The 22,692-nt window shown below is 58.5% G+C and overlaps 1 protein-coding gene across 6 annotated transcripts in view; it reads left to right on the top strand.

The window, feature by feature from the left end:
- Positions 1-22,296, top strand: part of MAEA (macrophage erythroblast attacher, E3 ubiquitin ligase) — a 31,194-nt gene extending 8,898 nt beyond the window's left edge. Inside the window, exons 2-11 of one of the 6 annotated variants that reach the window (XM_060148931.1) lie at positions 5,156-5,467; positions 6,590-6,772; positions 8,634-8,837; positions 12,823-12,945; positions 13,675-13,788; positions 16,294-16,370; positions 17,309-17,417; positions 20,547-20,680; positions 20,978-21,173; positions 21,418-22,296. In XM_060148931.1, the coding sequence (XP_060004914.1) occupies positions 5,156-5,467; positions 6,590-6,772; positions 8,634-8,837; positions 12,823-12,945; positions 13,675-13,788; positions 16,294-16,370; positions 17,309-17,417; positions 20,547-20,680; positions 20,978-21,173; positions 21,418-21,513 (1,548 nt within the window). In that variant the 3' untranslated portion in view covers positions 21,514-22,296. Of the gene's footprint in view, positions 1-5,155; positions 5,468-6,589; positions 6,773-8,633; positions 8,838-12,822; positions 12,946-13,674; positions 13,789-16,293; positions 16,371-17,308; positions 17,418-20,546; positions 20,681-20,977; positions 21,174-21,417 lie in introns of those variants that run through there. The other 5 variants (XM_060148934.1, XM_060148932.1, XM_060148933.1 and 2 more) reach the window with 5 other exon arrangements.
- Positions 22,297-22,692: the final 396 nt, after the last annotated feature.

Here is a 22,692-nt window from a genome sequence, read left to right as displayed (position 1 = left end):
CCAGTCCTTATGGATGGATGTAGCTGCTAAAATCCTCAGCAGCGTGCCAGCAACTGGATCTGACAACATATGAAAAGGCTTATGTACCGTGACTAAGTGGGCTTTACCCCAGGAATGCAAGGTTGGCCCAACATGGAAAAGTCAACGTAATGCCATACTAATAGTATAAGGGACAAAAACCCCACGATCACCTCAATAGACACAGGTAAAACACTTGACAAAATCCATCACCCTTTCATGATAAAAACACTCAACGAACTAGGAATAGGAGAGAACTTCCTCTACCTGATAAAGGGCATCTCTGAGAAAACCACAGCCGACATCATGCTTAGTGGTGAAACACCAAAACCTTTCCCCTAAGGTCAGCAAAAACACAAGGATGTCCACTCACCGTTTCCATTCAGCATTGTCCTGGAGGTTCCAATTGGGGCAGTTGGGCAAGAAAAATAAATAGCAGGCATTCAAATTGGAAAGGAATAAGTAAACTCAATTTGCAGAGGAAATCATCTTGTGTATGGAAAGTCCTAAGGAATACACACGTACACAACACACACACACACAAACCTGTTAGAACTAATAATCTGGTTCAGCAAGGTTGCAGGATACAAGATCAGTTTATATAATAGAAATAATTTGTATTTCTGTATCCTAGAAATGAACAGTGAAAAGGGAAATGAAGAAAAGAGTTTTATTTACAATAACACTGATAAATTGGATTTCATTAAAGGGAAGAAGCTTGTGTTTCAAAGATATTCTGTTAAGAAAGTGAAAGGACTACTCACAAAACAGAGAGAAAATATTTGCAGATCTTTTTTTTTTTTTTTTGCGTTACGCGGGCCTCTCGCTGTTGTGGCCTCTCCCGTTGCGGAGCACAGGCTCCGGACGCGCAGGCTCAGCGGCCATGGCTCACGGGCCCAGCTGCTCTGCGGCATGTGGGATCTTCCCGGACCGGGGCACGAACCCGTGTCCCCTGCATCGGCAGGCGGACTCTCAACCACTGCGCCACCAGGGAAGCCCTGCAGATCATTTTTGATAAGGATCTAGTATCCAGAATATGTAAAGAACTCCTACAGTTCAATAATATAAAGACAAATAACCCGATGTAAAAACGAGCAAATGGTTTGAGGAGACTCCTCTGAAGAAGAGATACAAATGGCTAATGAGCATAAGAGGAGATGCACGACATCATTCATCATTGGTGAAATAACGAAACCATGATGAGGCACTGCTTTATACCCACGGGAATGACTGTAATCAGAAAGATGGACAGTAACGAGTGTTGGATGAGGGTGTGGAGAGACTAAAATCCTGATAGACTCTGAGGAATGTAAAATGGTGCAGCCACAGTGGAAAGCAGTCTGGTAGTTCTTCAAAAAGCTACACAGAGTTACCATATGACCTAGCAGTTCCACTCCTAGATAATCTACCCAGGAGAAGTGAAAACGTGCCCATACAAAAACCTGTGCAGGAATTTATAGCCTTATTATTCATAATAGCTCCAAAGTGGAAGCAACTAAAATGTCCATCAACTTATGAGTGCATACACAAATGTGGTATTCGCATAATGGAATACTATTCAGCCATAAAAAGGAATGAAGTACATGCTGCATCATGGACGAGCCTTGGAAACATTACGCTAAATTAAAAAAAAAGCCAGACACAGAAGGCCACAGAATGTGTGATTCCATTGAGATGAAATGTCCAGCATAGGCAGGTCCGTTCAAGTAGACAGTAGGTCAGTGGCTGGTTGCCCGGCTCTGGGGAGTGCTTCTGTAGGCAGCGGGTTTCTTTCTGGGGTGATGAAAATGTTCTGGAAGTAGATGATGCTGGTGGTTGCACAGCCTGTGATTATACTAAACACCACTAAGTTGTATACTTGAATTAAAAGGGGGAATTTTATAGTATCTGAATTATATCTCAATTAGAAATTGGTAAAATAAAAAGTGATGCAGGGGGACTTCCCTGATGGCACAGTGGTTAAGAATCTGCCTGTCAATGCAGGGGACACGGGTTCGAGCCCTGGTCCGGGAAGATCCCACATGCCACGGAACAACTAAGCTTGTGTGCCACAACTACTGAGCCTGCACTCCAGAGCCTGCAAGCCACAGCTACTGAAGCCCATGTGCCTAGAGCCCATGCTCCGCAACAAGAGAAGCCACTGCAGTGAGAAGCCTGCGCACCGCCACGAAGAGTAGCCCCCGCTCGCCGCAACTAGAGAAAGCCCACATGCAAGAAACGAAGACCCAACGCCGCCAAAAATAAATTACAAAAAGGGGGGGTGCTTTAAAAAAAAAAAGTGGTGCAGCTTACCTTAAATTATCTTTCAAAGGGCGAAAGTTTTAGTTTTGATAAAGACTAATTTACTGATTCCTCTTTTACAGTTAGTGCATTCTGTATACCTGCAAGAAATCTTCGCCTACTTCAAGGTTGTGAAGATTTTCTCCTATGTTTACGTCGAGGATTTTTGCAGTTTCAGCTTTTATGTTTAGGTCTGTGGTCCATTTCAAGGGAATCTGTGCAGATTGTATGAGGCACAGGTTGAGGTTTGTCCTTTTCCCACGTGGGGTCCAGTCCCGGCACCTCTGTTGCGGAGACAGCCGGTCTTCTCTGCCCTGAATTGCCCTGTCTCTTTGGTTGGCCACACGGACCATGCACGTGGGTCCACCCCCCAGGTCTCCCACCCTCCTTGGTCTCCATGCCTTCCTGGACCAGTGCTTTGAATCAGGCACCATTGCCCGTATGTTACCAAAATCATTCAGGATATTTTTTTATCCAGGTAGAAAACAAATGAACCAGCTCCATCATTTCTAAGTGTCTAGCAGTGCTGTATCGCACTCAGATCTCTAGGACTCTCTTAAGTCAGCTCGGGCCACTCTGACAGAACGCCCCACAGCACACACTGTTCCTTCCGGTCCTGGAGGTGGAGTCCCAGAGTAGGGGCCGGCACCCCCCAGCACGGCTGCTCCCTGTTCCCACTGGGAGCGTCCCGAGGCGTGCGCTGCTCTCCTCGTGGTTGTGACTGGCGTTTCCCCGAGTGTTAGTGGTGCTGAGCGCCTCCCCACACGTGTCGGGGCCGTGTCTCTTCTTCGGAGAAATGTCAGTTCAAGTCCGTGGCCCATTTCTCAGTTGGGTTATTTGTCTCCGTCGTGGAGCTGTCAGGGTTCCTTATGAAGCCTGGATAGTAACCCTTACCAGGCGTGTGGTCTGCAAACATCTCTTCCCGTTCCCGGTTTGCCGTTGCGCTCTGACGATTGTTTCCTTTGCTTTCAGACGTCTTAAAGTCTAATGTAGTCCCATTTGTTACCCTTGCTTTCATTGCCTGTGCTTTAGGAATGTATTGAAGAACACAGAGTTTTTCTCTCAGTCTGGCTCTTTGTTGCTTTCCCACCTCACTGCACTTCTCATGTCTCTGTGATTTTGTTGTCTCACCGAGGACCGTCTCGGTAGTTTTCCTCCCAGAAGGGGCTTGGCTGCTAAGGGGTGTGGAGCCTTGCCTATCTGAAGGCATCGCAATTGTGCCTCGTTCTCAGTGATACTTTGGCACGGTTTAGAGTCTTCAGCATTTCTGAAATTCCACCCCTTCTTTTGGCAAAAGCCCCTTGGGAAGGAACCTGTGGAGCTGTTGGTGACAGAACAGCAGGGGACAGTTGGGGAAAGGCGGGAGAGGCAAGGCCTGGGCGGCCCGGTGTCCCCAGGAGGGACGTTGATTCCAGGTGCTCGTGCAGGGGGTGGGTGGCCGAGCTCAGAGGGGCGCATGGGCAGCAGAGGGTGGGACCCGAAAGCTCAGCCCTGCAGAGCGCGTGGCCCAGCTGGCGTGGCCCCCGAGCATGTGGGCCGGTGGCCTGGGGCGTGGGAGGATGGCCAGGACCAGGAGAGGCGTGGGGCTGGTGCAGGTGCAGGGGAGGTCTCTGGGGGACGGGAGTGTCCGGAGCCGTCAGGAGCTTGGGTGGGGCGGGGTGTGGGCCACGTGCGGGGGTGGCACCCTCACTGCCACCACCCCCACCACCGGCCGGGCTGTGCCATGGTTCCATTCCCGCACAGTGGACGTATGCCAGACCCTGAGTCGGCTTCTTGCCTCAGAAGAGAAATAGGTAAGCTTGACTGTTACCTTACAGTGTAAATTGTTGGGACTGGATCCTGCCGATGGGCTGCGGATGAATGTGAGAGCGTCGCTGGCTGCTTTTCAGGATAAGAGTTGAAAGTCGGATCCCAGCCCACAGGGCTTTCTTTGGAATCCGCCTGCCTCGGGGACGCGCACGGTGTAGCGGTGTGTGCGCGGCCCGTGCGGCTCTGCCCGTGGCCGCCCCCGTGCCTGTGTGGGCACGTGGCCCTTTTCTCCTGTGTCATGGTGGTTTGATTATATTTATTGGAAGAGCATTTTAACGTCTGGATGCGATAATAAAAAACACCTTAGGGGCTTTGTTCATTGTGCAGCGTGGGATTTGTTCAACTTGTTTTCTAGTAATTCCACTCTGTTTTCTTTTATGAATGCATCGGTCCAGCTCAGATTCCAAATACACAGTGTGTTCACGCAGACGGCCTGCGGGACCCGGGCAGGCTGCCTCTGCTCCTGGCCCCTGGTCCTGAGGGCACAGCCGGTGACCCACTTCCCAGTCGTTCTGGAACTGAGTGCTCACTTTTTCAAGCAGTAACATTAACGCCTGCGCTCACTTGGGTTTAACAAGCAGCCTGGAAGGGCGTGTGCGGTCATCAGTGACCCCACCAGCCCTGACCTCAGCCCCCCGCGGGCGTCTCTCCCTGTCTGCGCGCCATGGAGGCTGCCTGGGGGGGTCGTCGGGTCACGACGGTGGCGTTGGGGGGCAAACCGAAGGCAGGTGAGGACCCTGGGGCATCTTCCCCGGTGCCGGCGTCACACAATCTTGGGGTTGCTCTACGTGCCGCTCCCATTGCAGAGACCCAACCCCCCCAGTCCTGGTCGTGGAGACCACGGGTGGTGGTTGAAGGCTGGGTCGTGCCTCCACCCTCCAGAATGCCATCGTGTGGCAGGACACACCCTCCACAGGAGCTGGCGGGGATCCTTCACCACAGGCGGTTTGCTGTCTGCCGCGAGCCTGGCACCGTGTTGGGTGCTGTACACAGTGGTCACTTTCTGACCAAGTGGACACCAAAGGAGCCCCTCCGTGTTTTCTTACAGGAAGTACTGAGTCCAGAGGATGCGGCCAGTGTGGGGGGTGGACCACAGAGCCCAGTCCGGTGGCCCATGCAGGGGGACCCACGCCGCCCACCAGCAGCAGGTGGCCCTGAACGTCCGTGTGAGGCCGTGTCCCGTGTCCTGCTGGGCTTGGCCTCTCAGCTCGGTTGTGCTTTGATAGCCACGCCACAGCAGTCATCAGCGAGCCCGAGTCCCAGCGGGGTGGCCACCCGGTGCCGAGCCCACCCCGTCACACGTGGCAGATGTGGCTCAGCTCGTGGCATTCTGCCCCGCAGACTACTGGCGAAACCCAAGGTGTGGACAGGCATGTTTATGCACTGCCGAATGGGAGTGCTAGCTGAGGGCAAGGACGGTGCTGGCCTTGCTGGGTCTCCGGCCAAGAGTCCTGCTGTGGTGGTCCTTCCGTGGCTGGAGCCTGGCTCTGCCATCACCCCAGGGTCTCTGCTGCTGGGAAGCCCAGGCTCTGAGCCAGGCCTGGGTCTCCTCCCTGCCAGGCACAGTACCTGGCACACGGCTGGTGCCTAGCAAGTGTCGGTGGAGCCAGCAGTGCCCCGGGAGTGGGTGCTTCCCTGCTGGGCGGGCCTGAAGACGAAGCGCTCACAGGGGCGGTTTGCGGCAGCCGTCGCAGAATCCCATGGAGACCTGCCGTGTGAGCAGGGAGTGCTGGCAGGGAGTCCCTGTCTCCGGTGGGTTTCCCTAGGGGTCCCCGGGGTGCGGTGCTGGACCCTGCCTGCTGCGCTGTGATGACCCTGGGGGCCGACGAGTGTGTGAGCAGCAGTTCTCCAGACTTCTCAGTGGTGCTTCGTGGGTTTTCTATCTTCCCATGCTCTGGACGGAATGGGTGGTTTTTAATAACTCAGGGGAATGGGCGTCCTCTCGTTGAGATCAGTTAAATGTGTGCCTATGATCTCCCATGGGTGCTGATGCCGTCACCTTCCTAACCCTGAGGTGCACCTGAGGTGCTGATTTCTGTCCGGCCTCAGCCTGGTGCCCGCCAGGCTCATCGGCATCTCTGCTGCACATCGTGGGCTTTCATGTCCATCGATTAAAGCCCCCAGTACTTCTCTCCTTTTTGCTCATTTCCTTAGCTGTGTTATTCTAGATGAACTTGGTGATCTTTCTGTCTGCTGGCTTGTGGAGGTTTCTGGGAAGAGTGGAGGCTGCACTACATCTTAGATGTGGGTCAGGGTGCATCTCAGCCTTTGTGTCCTTGTCTAGGAGCACAGGAGACCCTCACTCACACGGGCCTTTTGTGGGGCTTGGGCAGGTTTTAGAGGAGATACATTTTTAGAGAATGAGAAGCCGAAGCCTCTTGCCTCAAAAAGTGCCACGAAGGAGGCCCGCACATCCTGCGTGGACGATGGGTGGTGCCCACCCGCCGACCGTGTGGAGTTAGTGGCCTTCTGTCTTCTGCAGGTGCCCTACGAAACACTGAACAAGCGCTTCCGTGCCGCACAGAAGAACATTGACCGGGAGACAAGCCACGTCACCATGGTAGTGGCTGAGCTAGAGAAGACCCTGAGCAGCTGTCCAGCCGTGGACTCTGTGGTCAGCCTCCTGGATGGTGTGGTGGAGAAGCTCAGTGTGCTCAAGAGGAAGGTCAGTGCTGCTTCCGGGCCATGCTGCCTGCCCTGCCCCCAGGCTGCGCGCACCCCACGGGCGCACCCTTCACCCAGTTGTCCTGAGAAGGGGCCGCCTCCTGGGGGAGCTGCGGTGGAGGGGCCCCCCTCCCCTGCTGTCCGCGCTCTGGAGTCTGTCAGCTGTAAGGCCGGCTTCCTGACCCACATTCCTGTTCCTGTAGGGCCAGGTTATCCTGACTCCAGATGTCCCAGGGAGCCCAGGTCGGGGAGGCCAGGGTGGGTAGTAGATTGATTTATTATTTTCACAATTTCACCTCAGAACAGCACATAGGGTATCCTGTTTCTGGGAATGGTAGGTATGCCCACTGATAAGCCCTAAAAAGTGAGATAAGATATTTGAAAACATTTTATTCGCCAGAATTGGAGAGCAGGGGGTCAGGGGGGCTAGAAGGCGAGGGACCCCTGCTGCCTAGAGAGAGCCCCCAGCAAGGGCCTCACTGGCCAGTGACTCAGGGCCATTAGATTTGGGGGCCTGATGGCAGGACCCAGCAGCACTACACCTCAGGTGAGGGTGCCCAGAAGTGAACTTGCTGGGAGAAGCACTGCCGCCCACCCCCTCCTTCAGCCTGGTCTGAGTGGTCCCAGCAGGTGCTGCCTCCAGGCTCCAGGTAGAGTAAATGCAGTTCTCTTGAGTGGAGGATGCCTTCCATCTGAGCATCAGATGGTTCAACTACAGTAACCAGGACAGGTACACAAGACACCACGACTGCAACACAGCAGGAATAGAAAGAGATCTGCACAGACTTCGGGTACAGAAACTATCAAGTACCATACTTTACTGTGCTTAAAGAATGAAAAAATAGCTTGAAAATATCTGCAGGGAGTAGAAAGTATGTCATTTAAAGTTAAAAAGAACCAAGTAAAAATACAAGAAGTGAAAAGTAGCAAATGAAAAACTCAAATGTTTGCTTACAACAAACATTTTAACACTTAACAATCAGACCAAGCTGAAGAGAGAGTTAGTGAGCTGGAAGGTGGGTCTGAGGAAATTACCTAGAATACAGCACAGGGATGAAGAGATGAGAGCGCATGAGAGGGTGAGAGATTAGGGAACAGAGCAGGGACTGTGCAGTGGGCCAGAGTCCAGGAGAGGCGGGCGGGAGAATGACGGGGAGACCTAAACAGGTTAAATAAAAGTAAACGTAACTAGGACTTTCACAGTGAGACTGAAGAAAAGAGAGACAGAAAAATCTTCAAAGCAGGTAGAGGAAAATCTGCTTGTCAAGGAGCAGCACGTATCCTGACAGCTGACTTCTTGATGCCAGTTGGAAGCCAAACCGTAGTGGAATGTGCTGGAGGGAAACAAGGGCCGACCAGAATTCTGGACCTGCTGTCCAGTGCGTAGCCACCAGCCACCTGTGCCCACTAACATTTAAATGGAATAAAATCAAGAATTCCCTGCTGGGGTTGCACGAGCTACACTTCAGATGGTTGACAGTGGCTGCTATGTGACGCGCAGGCGTAGAGCACTTCCACCTGGCTGTCTTAATTTTGAGCAAAATTGCCTTTAAGGGAAAGTATTATAAAAGATAGAAAGTCGTGTTATAATGACAAGTAGTTTCATTAACCAGGAAGCTATTACAAAGTTTAAGTTCTACGCCTCTGGCAGCATAGCCCCAGCGTATGTAAAGCAGTAACATCCCCGAGGAGGTGGACAGACGCTGCCGTCCGCTCGGTGGCAGCAGCCCCGCACACTCTTGCTGTCTGTGGCCCTGGGCCCCAGCTCCCCTCTGACCTCCTTGCCTCCTGGTCCTCGGCGATGGGGGTGGCGTGCCCGGTCTCCACCCATCCTGAGCGCCCCCTCTGTTCGCGTGTCACAGGCGGTGGAGTCCATCCAGGCGGAGGGTGAGAGCGCCAAGCTATGCAAGCGCAGGATCGAGCACCTCAAGGAGCACAGCAGCGACCAGCCGGCAGCGGCCAGCGTGTGGAAGAGGAAGCGCATGGACCGCATGATGGTGGAGCACCTGCTGCGCTGTGGCTACTACAACACGGCCGTGAAGCTGGCGCGCCAGAGTGGCATCGAGGTGGGCGCGGGGCCGCGGCTTCCCAGCCCTTCGTGGAGGCTGCACTCGGCCACTCGTGCGTCCTGAGCCGGGAGGTCCCCTCCCGCCCGTGACGGCTCTAGGGGTGCGTCGCACCTGCCGCATGGTTTGCACGTGTTCTGAGGAGCTAGAGTGTGGACAGGGATCCCTCCCCGCACCGCTGCCCGCTTTCCTGCCGCCAGGCGCGTCCCGTGACTGTCCCCCTGGGGTGACGCCTTTCTCTGGCGTCAGGCACGTTTTCCATCTGTCCGTGTGTGGTGACCCCGGGGGTGCAGGTGTGGAAGTACTCGATACCCTAGGCTGCTGGCCGGTGGCGAAGGGGGCTGTCACCACCCCCCGCCGGGCCTCTGCAGGTCGGCCCGCACCTTTCTCTGGCCTTTGGGGCTGTGTGGCTGGGGGCAGTGGTACCCTGGTGTCCCGAGGGCAGCCTTCACTGGGGGGGCGGGGGGGCAAGGAACAGTTGCTCGGGCTGCTCAGACCAGAGTGCGTGGCCAGCCGACCCTGTCCACGTCCTGTGTCGACCAGAGCCTCTGGCAGCAGAATCCGTGTGGACGGGAGTGTCTCCCTCGTCTCCACGTGGGGTCCCGTCTCAGCCTGCTCGTCTGCCACACGCTCGGGACCCCCTGGTTCCGCCCCTCCTTGCTCTTTAAGTTCTCAGTCTGAGCACTGCTGGCCGCCTGGGGCCTACCTGCCCCCCCCGCCAGTCCCATCCCCTGGCATGGCTTAAATGTCACCCGTGTGTGTGTGGCTCCCACCCTGGGTCGAGGGGCTCAGCCCTAGCCGCTCGAAACCCCAGCATGAGACCCTGCCCCCTGTCCCAGCAGGTGGCCTTGGGTCCCTGACAGCATCGTGCTGTCACCCCCACACCGGCATCTGCAGGTCCTCACTGTGCGCCCTGGCCCCACTTCCTGCTGTGTCCATGTCCCTGTCTAGTTCCAGCCCTAGGCCTTTCCTTCGACGTGGCTGACACACTCGTGCAGTGGGGCTGGGGACGGGAGGCTCCTCACCCTTGCACCCCAGCCCCGGGCGGCTCCCCAGAGCTGCATGTGCCGCGTGCCCAGGCTCCTGCTGTGGGCGGCAGGGCCACAAGTCTCAGCTCGGTGCCCAGTGGTCCCTGGTGCCTGCTCTCCTCACCCCTCCCTCCGCTGCCCAGCACGGCCAGCTTCTGACCGACGGGCTCTCCTAGCCTCACATTCCTGGCACAGCCTGTCCATCTGCGGTGGGCGTCAGGCTTCACTCCCGCGCCCCCCTCCCCCCCCCGCACACCTGCGAGGGCGTGGCCACGCACACCTGCGGTGGTTGGTGAGGCACGAGCTCCCCACGCCTCCTGGCCCCCAAACGTGCACCTTGTAGAGGGGAGAAGCACGAAGTCAGATGAGATTTGCTGAAGGTGACGTGTCTGCAGAAGTGCCAAGAGGGACGGGAGGGCGGCGGGGGAGGGGCTGGCGGTCCTCAGCAGAAGGGCGCAGCCCCAGGAGTTCGGCGTGCACCTCGTCGAGGAGACGGTCCTGGAAGGGGGTTTCCACAGGAGCCCCCAGCTTCACACAGGGCGCAGAAAGCCAAGTCTCTTTCAGAAGCAGATGCAGGAGGACATCCTCTTGGCCTTGGGGTTGGGCGAGGCCTCCCAGGAAGAGGCTGCAGCTGGGGCTCCTTAATGTCAAGGACTTCTTTTCATCAAAAGACACCACGAAGAGGGGGAGTGCGGGCTACGCAGACGGCCAAGAAGGGAGGAACGCCCGGTGGAGTCCACTGCGGTCCCTGTGTTAGCAGCTGCCATGCTTGCGCCTCCCGGGAGCGGACTGTGGTTGGCGCTCGCTCTGGCCCACCTCCCGCCGGCTGGTTTAACATCTTCACTGTGGCTCCCATAACTGAGGGTCCGAGGATGTCAGAGGACCGTCAGCAGGAAAGGAAAGACCTGGAAAGACCCGGGATGCCGGGGGGGTGCAGGCAGGAGAGGCCACCTCTTGGAATTTAGAGCAGAACTGGAAAAGGTGGGAAATGGGAGAGAAGAAAGACTAGAATGTCGTCTGGGCGCCTGGCCTTGCCCAGTGGGAAGGGTTCAGGAGAAAGAAGACAGTGGAGAAATGGCCAAGGAAGCGACATGAGAAAGCCCACCTCTGCAGTGAGGGCGGTGAGCAGAGAACTGGATTAGTGAGTCCTGGTTGCGGCAGCCCCGGGGTACCTCGTCGTCAGAGCTCCCCTCGGGAGGGCAACGCCAGGTAGCAGCCGGGAGGAGCAGCGGCCGTGGCGCTCGGCCCGCCACACTCCCAGCCCTGTCTGACTGGGTCCTGTTCTGTAATCGTCGGTCAGGACGGGGAGGTTGGGGGTGCCTCTTGCGGGCCCAGCCGCCGTCCCTACTGAGGACGTGGGTAGAGCTGCCCTTGTGTGGCCACCCTGACCTGCCCGCTGTCTGGAGCGGCCATGCAGGAGCTGGAAAGCTGACAGGGCATCTCCAGTGTTCCCCCCCCCACACACACACAACAGGAGCACACCCCGGGCCCTCTGGTCAGCTGCTCTTCTGCCCTTGACCCATTTGGTTCCGCAGGAGATGCTTCAGGAGCTAGCTGGTCCATGGGCGCCGCCTTGTTGCCAAGTAACTGTACTCGATTATTTCTTCTTGTTAATTTTGCTGTAAGTGCCTGGTTTTCACTGCAGCATCAATAGCTATATGCATTCAGTGACTTTCTCTTGAAATAGAATAGGTGTCTTTGGGGCTTCCCTGATGGCGCAGTGGTTGAGAGTCCACCTGCCGATGCAGGGGGCGTGGGTTCGTGCCCCGGTCTGGGAGGGTCCCGCGTGCCGCGGAGCGGCTGGGCCCGTGAGCCATGGCCGCTGAGCCTGCGCGTCCGGAGCCTGTGCTCCGCAATGGGAGAGGCCACAGCAGTGAGAGGCCCACGTACCACAAAAAAAAAAAAAAAAAAAGGTGTCTCTTACTTAAAAGCTTGCACCTTAACGCTGCATCCACCAGTAGGACTCTGTGTCCTTTTGCAGCACAGCTCCCGCAGGGAGCTTGACATGGCCCTGGTGCCTGGGTACGGAAGTTCGGTGGCGAGCTCCTGGCTTGCTTTGCCGTGGCAGACCTTGGTCGAGAGAGTGTGGGCGAGAAAGCTCTCTTGTCCTGTGCTCTGCAGTGCCCAACAGCCCATGAGGCCTGAGCGGGGACCCTGGAGACACAGGGTTCCAGGGATGTTTGGGTTGGGTGTTCCACCTGGTAACTGAGAAAACGACCTTCACTAACGTTTTCTGCTCGAGTCTGTTCCAGATGGAAGAGAAATTTACCTTTTGAAATTTTCGTTTTCTTCTAATGACCCCCCTCCTTTTGTGATGTCTGAGCATTCATCACCTTGCCGTGTGCGACCAGGGAGGTCCTTCTGGCTGGCTGTAACCCAACCTCTTGCTGGGGGCCTTGCTCTTCCCGGCACCACACAGAGCCCCCTTGACTGCAGCAGGTGTGCACTTGAGTTGGTGGCTTCGTTCCTGCGGGTCCCTGGCCCTGCTGGGATCCTCCTGCCCCGCAGGTGCAGCTGCACTTGGCCTGCCCTCCCAGAGTGCCGGGCCTCAGGGACGGAGAGAGGGGAGCAGACGGCGGAGGGCAGAGTTGCAGCCCCTAACCACCCTGCTGCCCCTTCTCAGAAATCTAAACTTTAAACCAATCTGCAGAGCAAAACACAGAAAATGAGAGTATGAACTGCTGGGGTCTCCGCGGCTGCCCTGAGAGGTGAAGGGGGGCAGACCTCTGCCCTTCAGGGCCCCAGGTTCTGGCAGGGCCTGGGCTCTCAGGGGGCCTGGGAGCCAGCATCTAACTGGGGCGCAGGCCTGCCTGCTGTGCAGACCTGGCCTGCAGAGGGGCTGCCCCGGCAGGGGGCGGGGGTGCTCCTATGAGACTGCTGGGCACCGGGTGTGTGTCGGGCCGGCCTTCGGCGGGTCCGGGGTCCCGTGCTCTGAGCCAGTACTTCCTTCCCTGCAGGACTTAGTGAACATCGAGATGTTCCTGACAGCCAAAGAGGTGGAGGAGTCCCTGGAGAGGCGAGAAACAGCCACCTGCCTGGCCTGGTGCCACGACAACAAGTCCCGGCTGCGCAAGATGAAGGTGTGCGGGGCTGCGCCTGGGCGGGGCTCCTGGGGGCGGGGCTGCGCCTGGGCGGGGCTCCTGGAGGGGCGGGGCTGCACCTGACAGGGTTCTTGGAGGGGGCAGGGCGCGCCTGGGCAGAGCTTGCAGGGTGGGGAGGCAGCTTCGCCACCTGCAGTAGAGCCGAAGTGCTTTCACCTGTTGGTTCAGAGTTCTGGGGTTCTGATTCATAGTGGAGGATTATTGGGTTTGGTATGGGTTTTGGGGTTTTATTGGGGGTGGCGTTTGGGTTTTAGGTAAAATCCCAGAAAAGTGCACCCCCTCTGCATTACGGTTTGGCCAGAAGTTCTGAGCACGAGGTGTTGACCGGGCTTGCGCTGCCCGTGGCCGCTGCGGGGGGGTTGGCGCCGGGTCGGCCCACACACACGTGGGGAAGCCGGTGGGAGCGGGTACCCGCCTGCCAGGGTGCAGAGTTCCAGGCTGGGATATTCTCCAATACAGCCTTTCTTGAGACCCACAAGCAGCTTTAAAAATAGGCACTTAAACGTAAATTGCAGAATTTAAACATGCTTACTGAAAGGTGTCATTTGCCTTAGGGCTTGCAGAAATGCTTGATTGTATTAACCTTTCCTGCCTCTGTCAGAAAAACTTTGTCTTCTGTGTTCTAAACTGAGTGCCTCTAACCCCGCCCCGTTGAGCTTGTCGTGTGCACATAGTCACCAGCCAAGGGTGACACTCTCTGCCACTCAGGGCCGCCAAAGCGAGCACGACGCGAAGACGGGACGGAAAAGTAGAGTGGCCAGTGGCTCCCCTAAAGAGAGTGAGGATCTTGGTATGGAAACCATAAAAGGAAAGCCAGAATTGGTATGTAACACGCGCCCGCTCTCCTGCTCCACCCCCACGGCTGTGCGCTCGGTGGGGACCAGGGCAGAAGGAAAATAGGCCTCCGGTCGCGAAAGGCGGTTTCTGCAAGCCCTGTTCCCTCCCAGAGAACACTGCTGCTTGGCCAGGGCACACCACGTGGGCCGGGTCAAAGCGGGGGCCTTGCAGCTACCAGGGGCGGGCTGGCAGGGGCCGAATCCACGGATGGTACATTCCTGTGACCTCGCCGTGTAACTTGAAGGAGCATAAGTAGTCGTCCAGAAGCGCACTTGGAGAACAACCTGATGCCACCGGAACGTGCTCAGTACAAGATAGCGCCTGAACACAAGTCAGTGCGCAGGCACTGTACAGTTCGTACATGTGTGGGCACACGTGAGCTCCTGCACTAGATCACACTCGCAGGCCGGGGAGGGAAGGGAGCTGGGGCGGGGGGTCAGGGGTGCCCGTGCCAGATGCCAGGGATCCCTCAGAGCAGTGATGAGATTCTAGACGAGAAAAGAAACTCTGAGACCCACGTTTCCCGCAGTTGAGAAATACATCCAAGGGTAGGCGCAGCAAGGAAAGTCTCCGGAGTTGACCTGGGTCTCTGGACACGTCAGGCTAACAGAGGCAGCAGCGTGTGTGCTGCGTGTCTGCAAACTCGGAAGGGGTCATAAGTGGGAGAACGCCACGCCTTTCTCAGACAGCACGGGGCGTGTTCAGCCAGCAGCACATGACGTCACCCAGATCGTAGCCGTCCACGTGGAGTGTGACCGCCTGCTTCCCTCTCAGCGGACTGTTTGAAGGTTAACCTGGAGAGCAAAGAGCCACCGTAAATAACGCAACGCATTTCCACGTGTCAGTTGTGTAAAGCTGTGGCCTGGCGTTTACCCGTGACGCTCCTCGGCTGCACATCCACCGGCGACCCCAAGCGGAAGCAGTCACCGGGTCCCCGGAGGCAGGCGGGGCCTCTCCCCAATGCTCCCCCTCTCGGCCCTGCTGGTCTGGCCTCTGAAGGGGGCGTGTCCTCTTCACTGGTTTGTGCGGCACCGCCCAGGCGGCCTGCGCCCTTCCCCAGCCAGTCGGGGGTCAGGACAGACTGCTGCCCAGGGCTTAGTCCCCCGTGCAGAGGGCAGGGAGTGGGGCTCGGGCTGGGAGACCGCCTTCCCTGAGCACCTGTGGGGTGGATGTGTGGGCACCAGGTAAGTGGCTCTCTGCATCTCTGCCGTGCCTCGGACGCCCTGGGCAGCACAGTCTGGTGGTCAAGTCAGCCCGGCCTCACCCCGTGTCCCTGGGGCGGGGCTGGGGGCTTTGTGGAGGGTGTCCTCCCAGGGTCCGGCCCAGGCGCTTCCCCAGAATGCAGTGTGCACGCCGGGGCTTGGGTGGGGAGTTGCGGGGTTGGAACCTGAGTTGAAGCGTGAGGCATAGAGCACCGTTCACGCCATCTTGCGACCTGGGCGCTGTGGCAGTGACAGTGAGGTTTGCGTCCTGTTCTGTTAATTCCAGGTATTCTGTCTCTGGTGGAAACCATGTTCGAGATGTGATCATCTAAATTACTTCTCTTGTAAAATAATCCAGGTTTTTCACCTTAGGTCATGAAAGTTAACTTTGCCTGCTTGCCCTCTACCCTCAACCGCAGGGGTTTTAGCCCCAATTGGATTGATATCGCCAAGATTTCAAAGTTAGTTTGGGCTCCCATACAAGCAACCCCCCTGGTTGGGGCCCCATTAGCCTCCCGCAGAGTCTCCCGTGGGGCTTTGGGACTTACGCCTCCCAGGTGACACCTTTGGGAGACGGCCACCTCCTGGCACAGCAGCCCCAGCCCCCCCGCACCCTTGGCAAATCCTGGGGCTCCTGCCCCTTCCAGGAACCAGCCCCTGACTGGCTCTCGCTACCTCTGCCTCCTTCACCTGGTCCTGGCCAAGTGCCCCAGGCCCCCCACCCCCCCGCCCCGGGCCTCTGAACTGGCTCATCCCTCTGCCTGGAGCATTCTCTCGGAGTTCTCACGGCCCCCACCTTGAGGGTCCGCGCCCAGCGCTCCCTCCCTCCCACCCACCGGGTGCCCAGGCCTCAACGCTGCCCGGCTCCGGAGCCGCCTGGCGGTGGAAGGTGCCCCGTGTGGCTGAGGGCTGCCGGCCGGCGAGGCTGGAGGTAGAGGAGGGCGCACGCTCGCTGACTTACAGGAACTGGGCCGCTTGTCTGTGCGGTTACCCACCGCCCTCTGCGCTGCCGACGGCCCACACTGCTTCTCGCCCCCGGCACCGCCTGCCGGCCCTCCCTGCCCTCCCCAGCCTGGCCCGAGGGACGCACTCGGGGGCACGCTTGGCCGAGGCTGCGCTGGGAGGGGCCGGGCCCAGAAAGCCACGACTGTGATTGAGATCGCGGTTTCAGTGGCAGCCCTGCCTCCCTGGCGACTCGGAGCGGCTGTCGCTGTGCGCGTGGCCTCAAGCTGGCACGTGGCTCCGGTGACCCCGTGTAAGCTGCCCGTTGTCTTGTCTTCACCCTCAGAGCTGCCTGGAGTTCAGCCTCAGGATCCAGGAGTTCATTGAGCTCATCCGGCAGAACAAGAGGCTGGATGCTGTGAGGTAGGCCTTTCTCCTGACTCTCGGGGCGGGCGTTTCGGGTCCCCTCCCGGTCTGGTTTGGGGCAGGCAGGGCGGGTGTCTGGCAGGTCTTCTCTGGCTGGCTGGGCCCTGCCCAGGGACGCACTGCCCTGCTTCTCTCCCATTGCTGAGCGGGGGTGAGGCCACGGGCGCCCCCGACAGGGCCAGGCCTCCACCGCACTCTTCCCGTCGTGGTCCCTGGAGCAAATGGCCGTCCCAGGTCAGGCTGTGGGCAGCGGGGAGCACAGTGTCCCCAGGGCAAGAGAGCCCTGGGCAGCTGTGTCGGTCCTCCCGCTGCTGCAGCTTCAGCCTGGCGCCCTGAGCTCTGTCTCCTGGAGGCATGGGGCGCCGGGCTGGGGGGCTCCCAGCCCAGGATGTGGTGGTTAGAGGGTGGGCGGGGCCAGTTTTGCTCTCCACGGGGAGCCTCAGGGAAGGAGGCTGGAGTGCAGGCGTGGCGGCAGGGGTCCCCGCCCCCTCCTGCTGTTTCCACCTGCACAGACAGGGCTCAGCGCCCGGGGTCTGATCGGTGGACGCGAGTGAGGCTGTTCTGGGGGTCACTGCAGAGGCGGGAGGCTGGACCCTCTCTGGGGCCCCAGGGGCTGTGCAGGAGGAGGGGCGGGGCGGGTCGGATCCGGGTGCCATGGATGTCGTTGGGCCCGGTTCGTGGCACCCAGGGTCACCTGGAAGGGCTCGGGCAGGTACCGTTTGCGTTCAGGCACTGCCTCTGGGTGTTCTCTAGGTGGGATTCTGTACTTGGTGCAGCCCGTCCCTGTTCCCTAGAGGAGGGGGTACCTGAGTACCGAGGCTTTCCGCGTGTCTGGGTGGGGGCGGGGCCCAGGATCCCACAGCTACCGTGGAGCCGAGCTCAGCTTCCCGGCGCTGGGAGCGCAGACTTCAACAGGCCGCGCTGTCCTTTTCCAGACATGCGAGAAAGCACTTCAGTCAGGCCGAAGGGAGCCAGCTGGACGAGGTCCGCCAGGTCATGGGCATGCTGGCATTCCCGCCGGACACGCACATCTCCCCCTACAAGGTAGGGTGCGCCTGGGGGCCCCGGGCGCTCGTAAGATCTGGTCTGTAGTCACTGCCACAGTCGAGCGTGGCCCACGCACGACTTGTTCGTTTCCCGTCTTGGGCCTGGTTCGTGGGACCCAGGGTCACATTTCCCGTCTTGTTCCCATTATGCTGGTAAAAGAAACTTATATCAGGGCTTCCCTGGTGGCGCAGTGGCTGAGAGTCCGCCTGCCGATGCAGGGGACACGGGTTCGTGACCCGGTCCGGGAAGATCCCACATGCCGCGGAGCCGCTGGGCCCGTGAGCCATGGCCGCTAAGCCTGCGCGTCCGGAGCCTGTGCTCCGCAACGGGAGAGGCCACAGCAGTGAGAGACCTGTGTACCGCAAAAAACCAAAAACAATCTATATCAGAAAATCTCCCGAAGCACATCAGCTGCAAAGCGCAGCTCCGAGTGCCTGGCCGCTCCCTTCCCCTCCCCGGGGCGCCGCTCTCTGGAGTGCCTGGTCAGGGCTGGACAGGCCGGGGCCTCTGCACGGCTCTGCCAGTGTCTCTCCTGATCTCGCTTGCTCCTGATCTGCTTTCTCTTCCCTGCGCCAGGATCACTGGGCACATCTGTCCTCGGTCCCTCCCCCTTGGGTGGCTCTCCTTGACCTTGAGGTTCCATGTGGGTCTGGGCAGGGGCATACCCCCCACAGCTGTGGTCCTTTTGAAACCTGGGGGCCGCCCTAATGACCTTTGAACCTTCTCTTGGAAAAACACCACAAGTCCCGTCCTGTAAAACCTAAGAAGTTTGACAGCCCCCCCTTCATTCCTTCCCTTCTCCTTCCCCTGAGGTTCAAACTGGCTGTTTTCTCTGGGGTGGCCCATTGAGTCCTGGGTGCCGCCCACCACTGGTCTCTCCTCAACAGCCTGTCTCAGTGTTTATAGTGTGAACAGGGTTTCCCAAATCCTGAAGTTGTGCTTCCTCTTGATGAACGATTCTATCTTTAAGTCATTCCTCTCTTCTTGGTTTTTGTTATAAACACTCAAGAGAAGCTGAGCCGCACCTTCAGCACTTTGCTCAGAGACAGCTCGTCACCCACAGCTCCCCCGTCCACGAACACAGTTCGGCCAGGCTCGGCACACCTCGTAACAAGGAGCCCTCCCTCCAGTTCCCAGTAACATGATCCTCTTCCATCTGAGGCCTCATCACAGTGGCCTTGACAGTCCACAGCTCCTAGGTTTCTCTGCGGAGCCTGGGGCGCTCCCTGCCGCTCTCCCCTCCTCCTGGGCCCACCTTTTAATGGTCCATTTTGTGTGGCATCACCTCCAAGCTTCTAGCTGCTGCTCATTGCCCAGTTCCAAAGCCACACCCCCGTGTTTAGGTATTTGTTTCCTAAAGCATCCACTTCCAGTAGCAGGTTTCTGTCTTAGTCCCTTCCGGCGTCTGCAACAACACACCACAGATGGGGGCTTCTGAACAGCAGAATGTATTGCTGATGGTTCTGGAGGCTAGAAGTCCAAGATCAGGTGCCAGTGGGGTCTGGTGAGGCCCTCATCCGAGTTGCAGACTTCTGCTATGTCCTCCCGTGGCGGAAGGGTCGGGAGCGCTCTTAGAGGGGCACTGATCCCTTTCACGAGGCTCCACCCTCGTGACCCCATTCCCTCCCAGAGGGCCTCCCTGACCATCGCCTTGGGCCTCAGCATTTCAGCGTGTGCAGGGAGAGGGTAAAGCCCCTTCTTTGTGTGGTGAGCCAGCCCTGTGCTCCAGGCCTTGAAGCTGGTCTCTGTCCAAGGCCCTGAGTGTTTGCCCTGCAGCCCCGCCTGCCCGCAGAGTTCTGTGGGGCCCCTGGCAGACCCGGCCCCTGCCGCGCAGAGCGTGTGGCGCAGGCCTTCGGGAGGTGGCTGGAAGCTTGTCGCCCGGACTGAACTCACGTCTTCTGCAGTGTTTGGGAATATAAGTCAGCAGGTCACAGAGATCTTCAGGTCTAAGCTCAGGTTTCAACTCACAGCGTTTGGTCTTCCTGCTCTGGAGAGTTGTTAGAAGTGCAGGAAAGGCCGGCCTGCCCTTGGGGGCGAGATGTCCAGCTCAGGAGGGCACGGAGCGTGTCCCTTCCCTCCCCGATGTGGCCTTGCAGGGGCTGTAAAGAGCCAGGCGAGTGCTGCCATCATGGCTTTGTGGACAGGAGGGCCTAGCCTCAGAATGGGCTCCGGGCCAGGGCGGAAGCCACAGCCGCCAGGGCAGGCCACCCCTCCCCGGGGCAGAGCTCTCCACACAGCCTCCCACCCATGAAGATTGGTCAGACAGATTGAGCAGCACAAAATAGAAGACCAAGATGACACAGGAGAACCTCGGCCCAGAGCAAGCGGGGGATCTAGGGTGCGGGAAACGCAGAAACAGAGCTGGGACAGTGGAGTGTCCTGGAAGCAGGAGCAGGGGGGCAGATACTCCTGAAACGTGCTGGAGCAGCCTGGTTAAGGGAGCGAAACCCTCGTCCCTCGTGGTGGGACGTCACAGGCGTGTCCCGACGGCTCACGGCGGGAACGGGCCGAAGTGTTTGGTTTTGAGAGGCGGCTGTAGCAGAGGCTGCGCAGGGCCTCGGAGTCGGCACTGGGCAGTGCCAGCCCCGGGTGTGGACCTCATTCTCCGTGGACTTGGATAGAAGAAATATTAAAAGCGTTTCTTAAACGTTGGAGTGTGATGTGTACCGTACGCCAGGACTCTTGAGGAGCTCACACAGAACCTCTGGCTGTGCTTTTGTGTGTGTGTCTCCCCCTCCCTCCCTGCGCTCTCTTCTTGAGTCTAAACCTGGGTGGTTTTAGGCATGGATGTGATTTAATCTTCTCTTCTAGTAAGTGGTTTCTAGGAATAAGGCTTCTCCTTTCAGACCTTAATGCTCTTAGCAAGAGGCTCTTGCTCGCTCCGTGCTGAGCTGGCCTTGCAGCCCCAAGTCCTTGACTTGCCTCGAGGCCGCAGGACACGTGCTCTAGGGCAGCCGAGTCCCCGCCCAGCGAGTCGGTGTCCCAGAAAGCGAGTCAGCAGCGGGCTCGCCGCGGGCCGCCTGCGTGTTAGTGGGGTGACTCTTCCTCCCGTCACCTCTCATCTGCAGGGATGAAGAGTCGCGTTTGTTTGCTGTTGTCACCCCAACTCTGCCCCGCTTCTTCCAGGACCTGCTGGACCCGGCCCGGTGGCGGATGCTGATCCAGCAGTTCCGGTACGACAACTACCGGCTGCACCAGCTGGGGAACAACTCCGTGTTCACCCTCACCCTGCAGGCCGGCCTCTCGGCCATAAAGACACCGTATCCTTCGCGCTGGGAGTGGCTCCCCGTGTGCCCCTCTTAGTGTGGGGCTGGGGTCCAAGACCCCGCTTCTTAGCGCCCTCGTTCTCCACCTTGAAACGGGCGCTGCATCCCCCGGCTTCAGGCCCGTGCCTTAACTGGGCTGCAGCCCCACGGTGTTGAGACTGGGGGAGGGGGTGCCCAGTGGAAACCTGCCCAAACTCCACGGATCGAGCCATTCGGAACAGCCTCCCCCGTGGTGCCCGGGGGACCCCCTAGAACCTCGGCCGGCCCCCGCCCTCCTTAACCCGCGCGCAGGCAGTGCTACAAGGAGGACGGCAGCTCGCGGAGCCCCGACTGCCCAGTGTGCAGCCGCTCCCTGAACAAGCTGGCGCAGCCCCTGCCCATGGCGCACTGCGCCAACTCGCGTCTGGTCTGCAAGATCTCCGGGGACGTCATGAACGAGAACAACCCGCCCATGATGCTGCCCAACGGCTACGTCTACGGCTACAACGTGAGGGCGGGGCCTGGGCTGCGGGAGGGAGGGGCGAGGCCTGTAGGGAGAGCGGGCGGGGTCAGAGGGTGGGGCGGGGCTAGCAGGGCTGGGCCCTGAAGGCCTAGGGCAGGGGTACCTGCCGGAAGTAACTTCTCCGAAATGCAGTGACTTATTTCCCGAGCCTTGGTTCTGTGGGTTTCTCATAGAAACGTTGATTTAAACCATATTGGCCCGTCTTAATGCGCCTGGTCTTTCTTTTCAGTCCCTGCTGTCTATCCGGCAGGATGATAAAGTCGTCTGCCCGAGAACCAAAGAGGTCTTCCACTTCTCCCAGGCCGAGAAGGTGTACATCATGTAGGCGGGTCGCCTCACCCGGGCGGCTGCGGGCCCCTGCCTGCCTGCCTTTCTGTTTCTTGCGACCAAAGATCAGTGAGCAACGACAAACACTCTTGGGAAGAGAAGAAGTAAGATTTAACAAGCTCGTACTTGATTTTGTAACAAGTCAGCTCTTCGACGCTTCTGAAGCGCTTTCCCCTTTCAGAGAAACTTCTTTAAAGACTGACCACGCGGAGGGAGGCTAGAACCTTTCACCATAGGAACTGATCCCTTCCCGTGTTCTCACAGTTCCCTCCCTTTTGCTAACGAGGAACCCCGGGGGACAGGCTAGTCCTCGGCCGTGGCCCGGGAGCGTTGGTGGCCATGCCAGACTGCCCTGCGGCCACTCGGTGCCACGAGGGACCCTGTCACTTCTCTGTAGAGCTGCTGCCAAAACGCCAGCACCGCGGGAGGGGCCGGCCTCCAGGACCGCCGCCTGCCTGCAGCCGCGCCCACGGGGCTGTGTTAGGATGTGTGTAGGCTCGGTGTCATGTCACTCGTGCCGCCTTATCTCCCGCCTGAGAATGTATCTGTGGAAATCCACTGGACCGGGGTCTGCAGAGGCCTTGCCGACGGCTCCGTAACTTTAGCTCTAAACACTATTCATTGCAGAAGCCAATAATAGTTCAGTTGAAGTAAGCACCGATGACTTTCCAAATCAGATGAACCATCGTAGTTTACACGAAACCATATCGTAGAGGTTTGTATTCAGCGCTTATTTTTGCATGTTGATGTTGATTAGCTAATAAAATGTAAATGTAAGACAGGGGAATGAAAGGGTTTCTACTTCTTGTTCCGCGTGCACATCCCACCCCGCCGCTGGTGTCTGCCACCTGGCCGCTGGTCCGGGGTGGGGCCTGGGTTGGCGGAGAGCTGCTCCCACGTGAGCTCCGTCCCAGGGCCCCGCCCCAGGGCCCCTTCAGCCTCACCGCTGCCCCCCGAGCAGCACCTGGTAACTGGGGGTCCCTCTGGGGTCATTTGAGGCACCTGAAGCAGAGCATGTCTCCTGCTGAGAAGGTGCCAGGCTGGGAGGAGGGGCCGCTGCTCAGATCTCCCCGCTGAACTTCGGCAGGGATGGCGCGGCAAGGGGGCTCAGGGTTAGGATGCGGGCGACCGCATGAGCCCCTCTGCCTAGCAGGTCGTGCCTCGGTGGAGGGCCCTC

The sequence above is a fragment of the Lagenorhynchus albirostris genome, chromosome 4 (genome assembly GCF_949774975.1).
Source record: "Lagenorhynchus albirostris chromosome 4, mLagAlb1.1, whole genome shotgun sequence".
In the NCBI taxonomy this organism is placed as follows: Eukaryota; Metazoa; Chordata; class Mammalia; order Artiodactyla; family Delphinidae; genus Lagenorhynchus; species Lagenorhynchus albirostris.
This window is presented reverse-complemented; position numbering and strand designations above follow the sequence as displayed.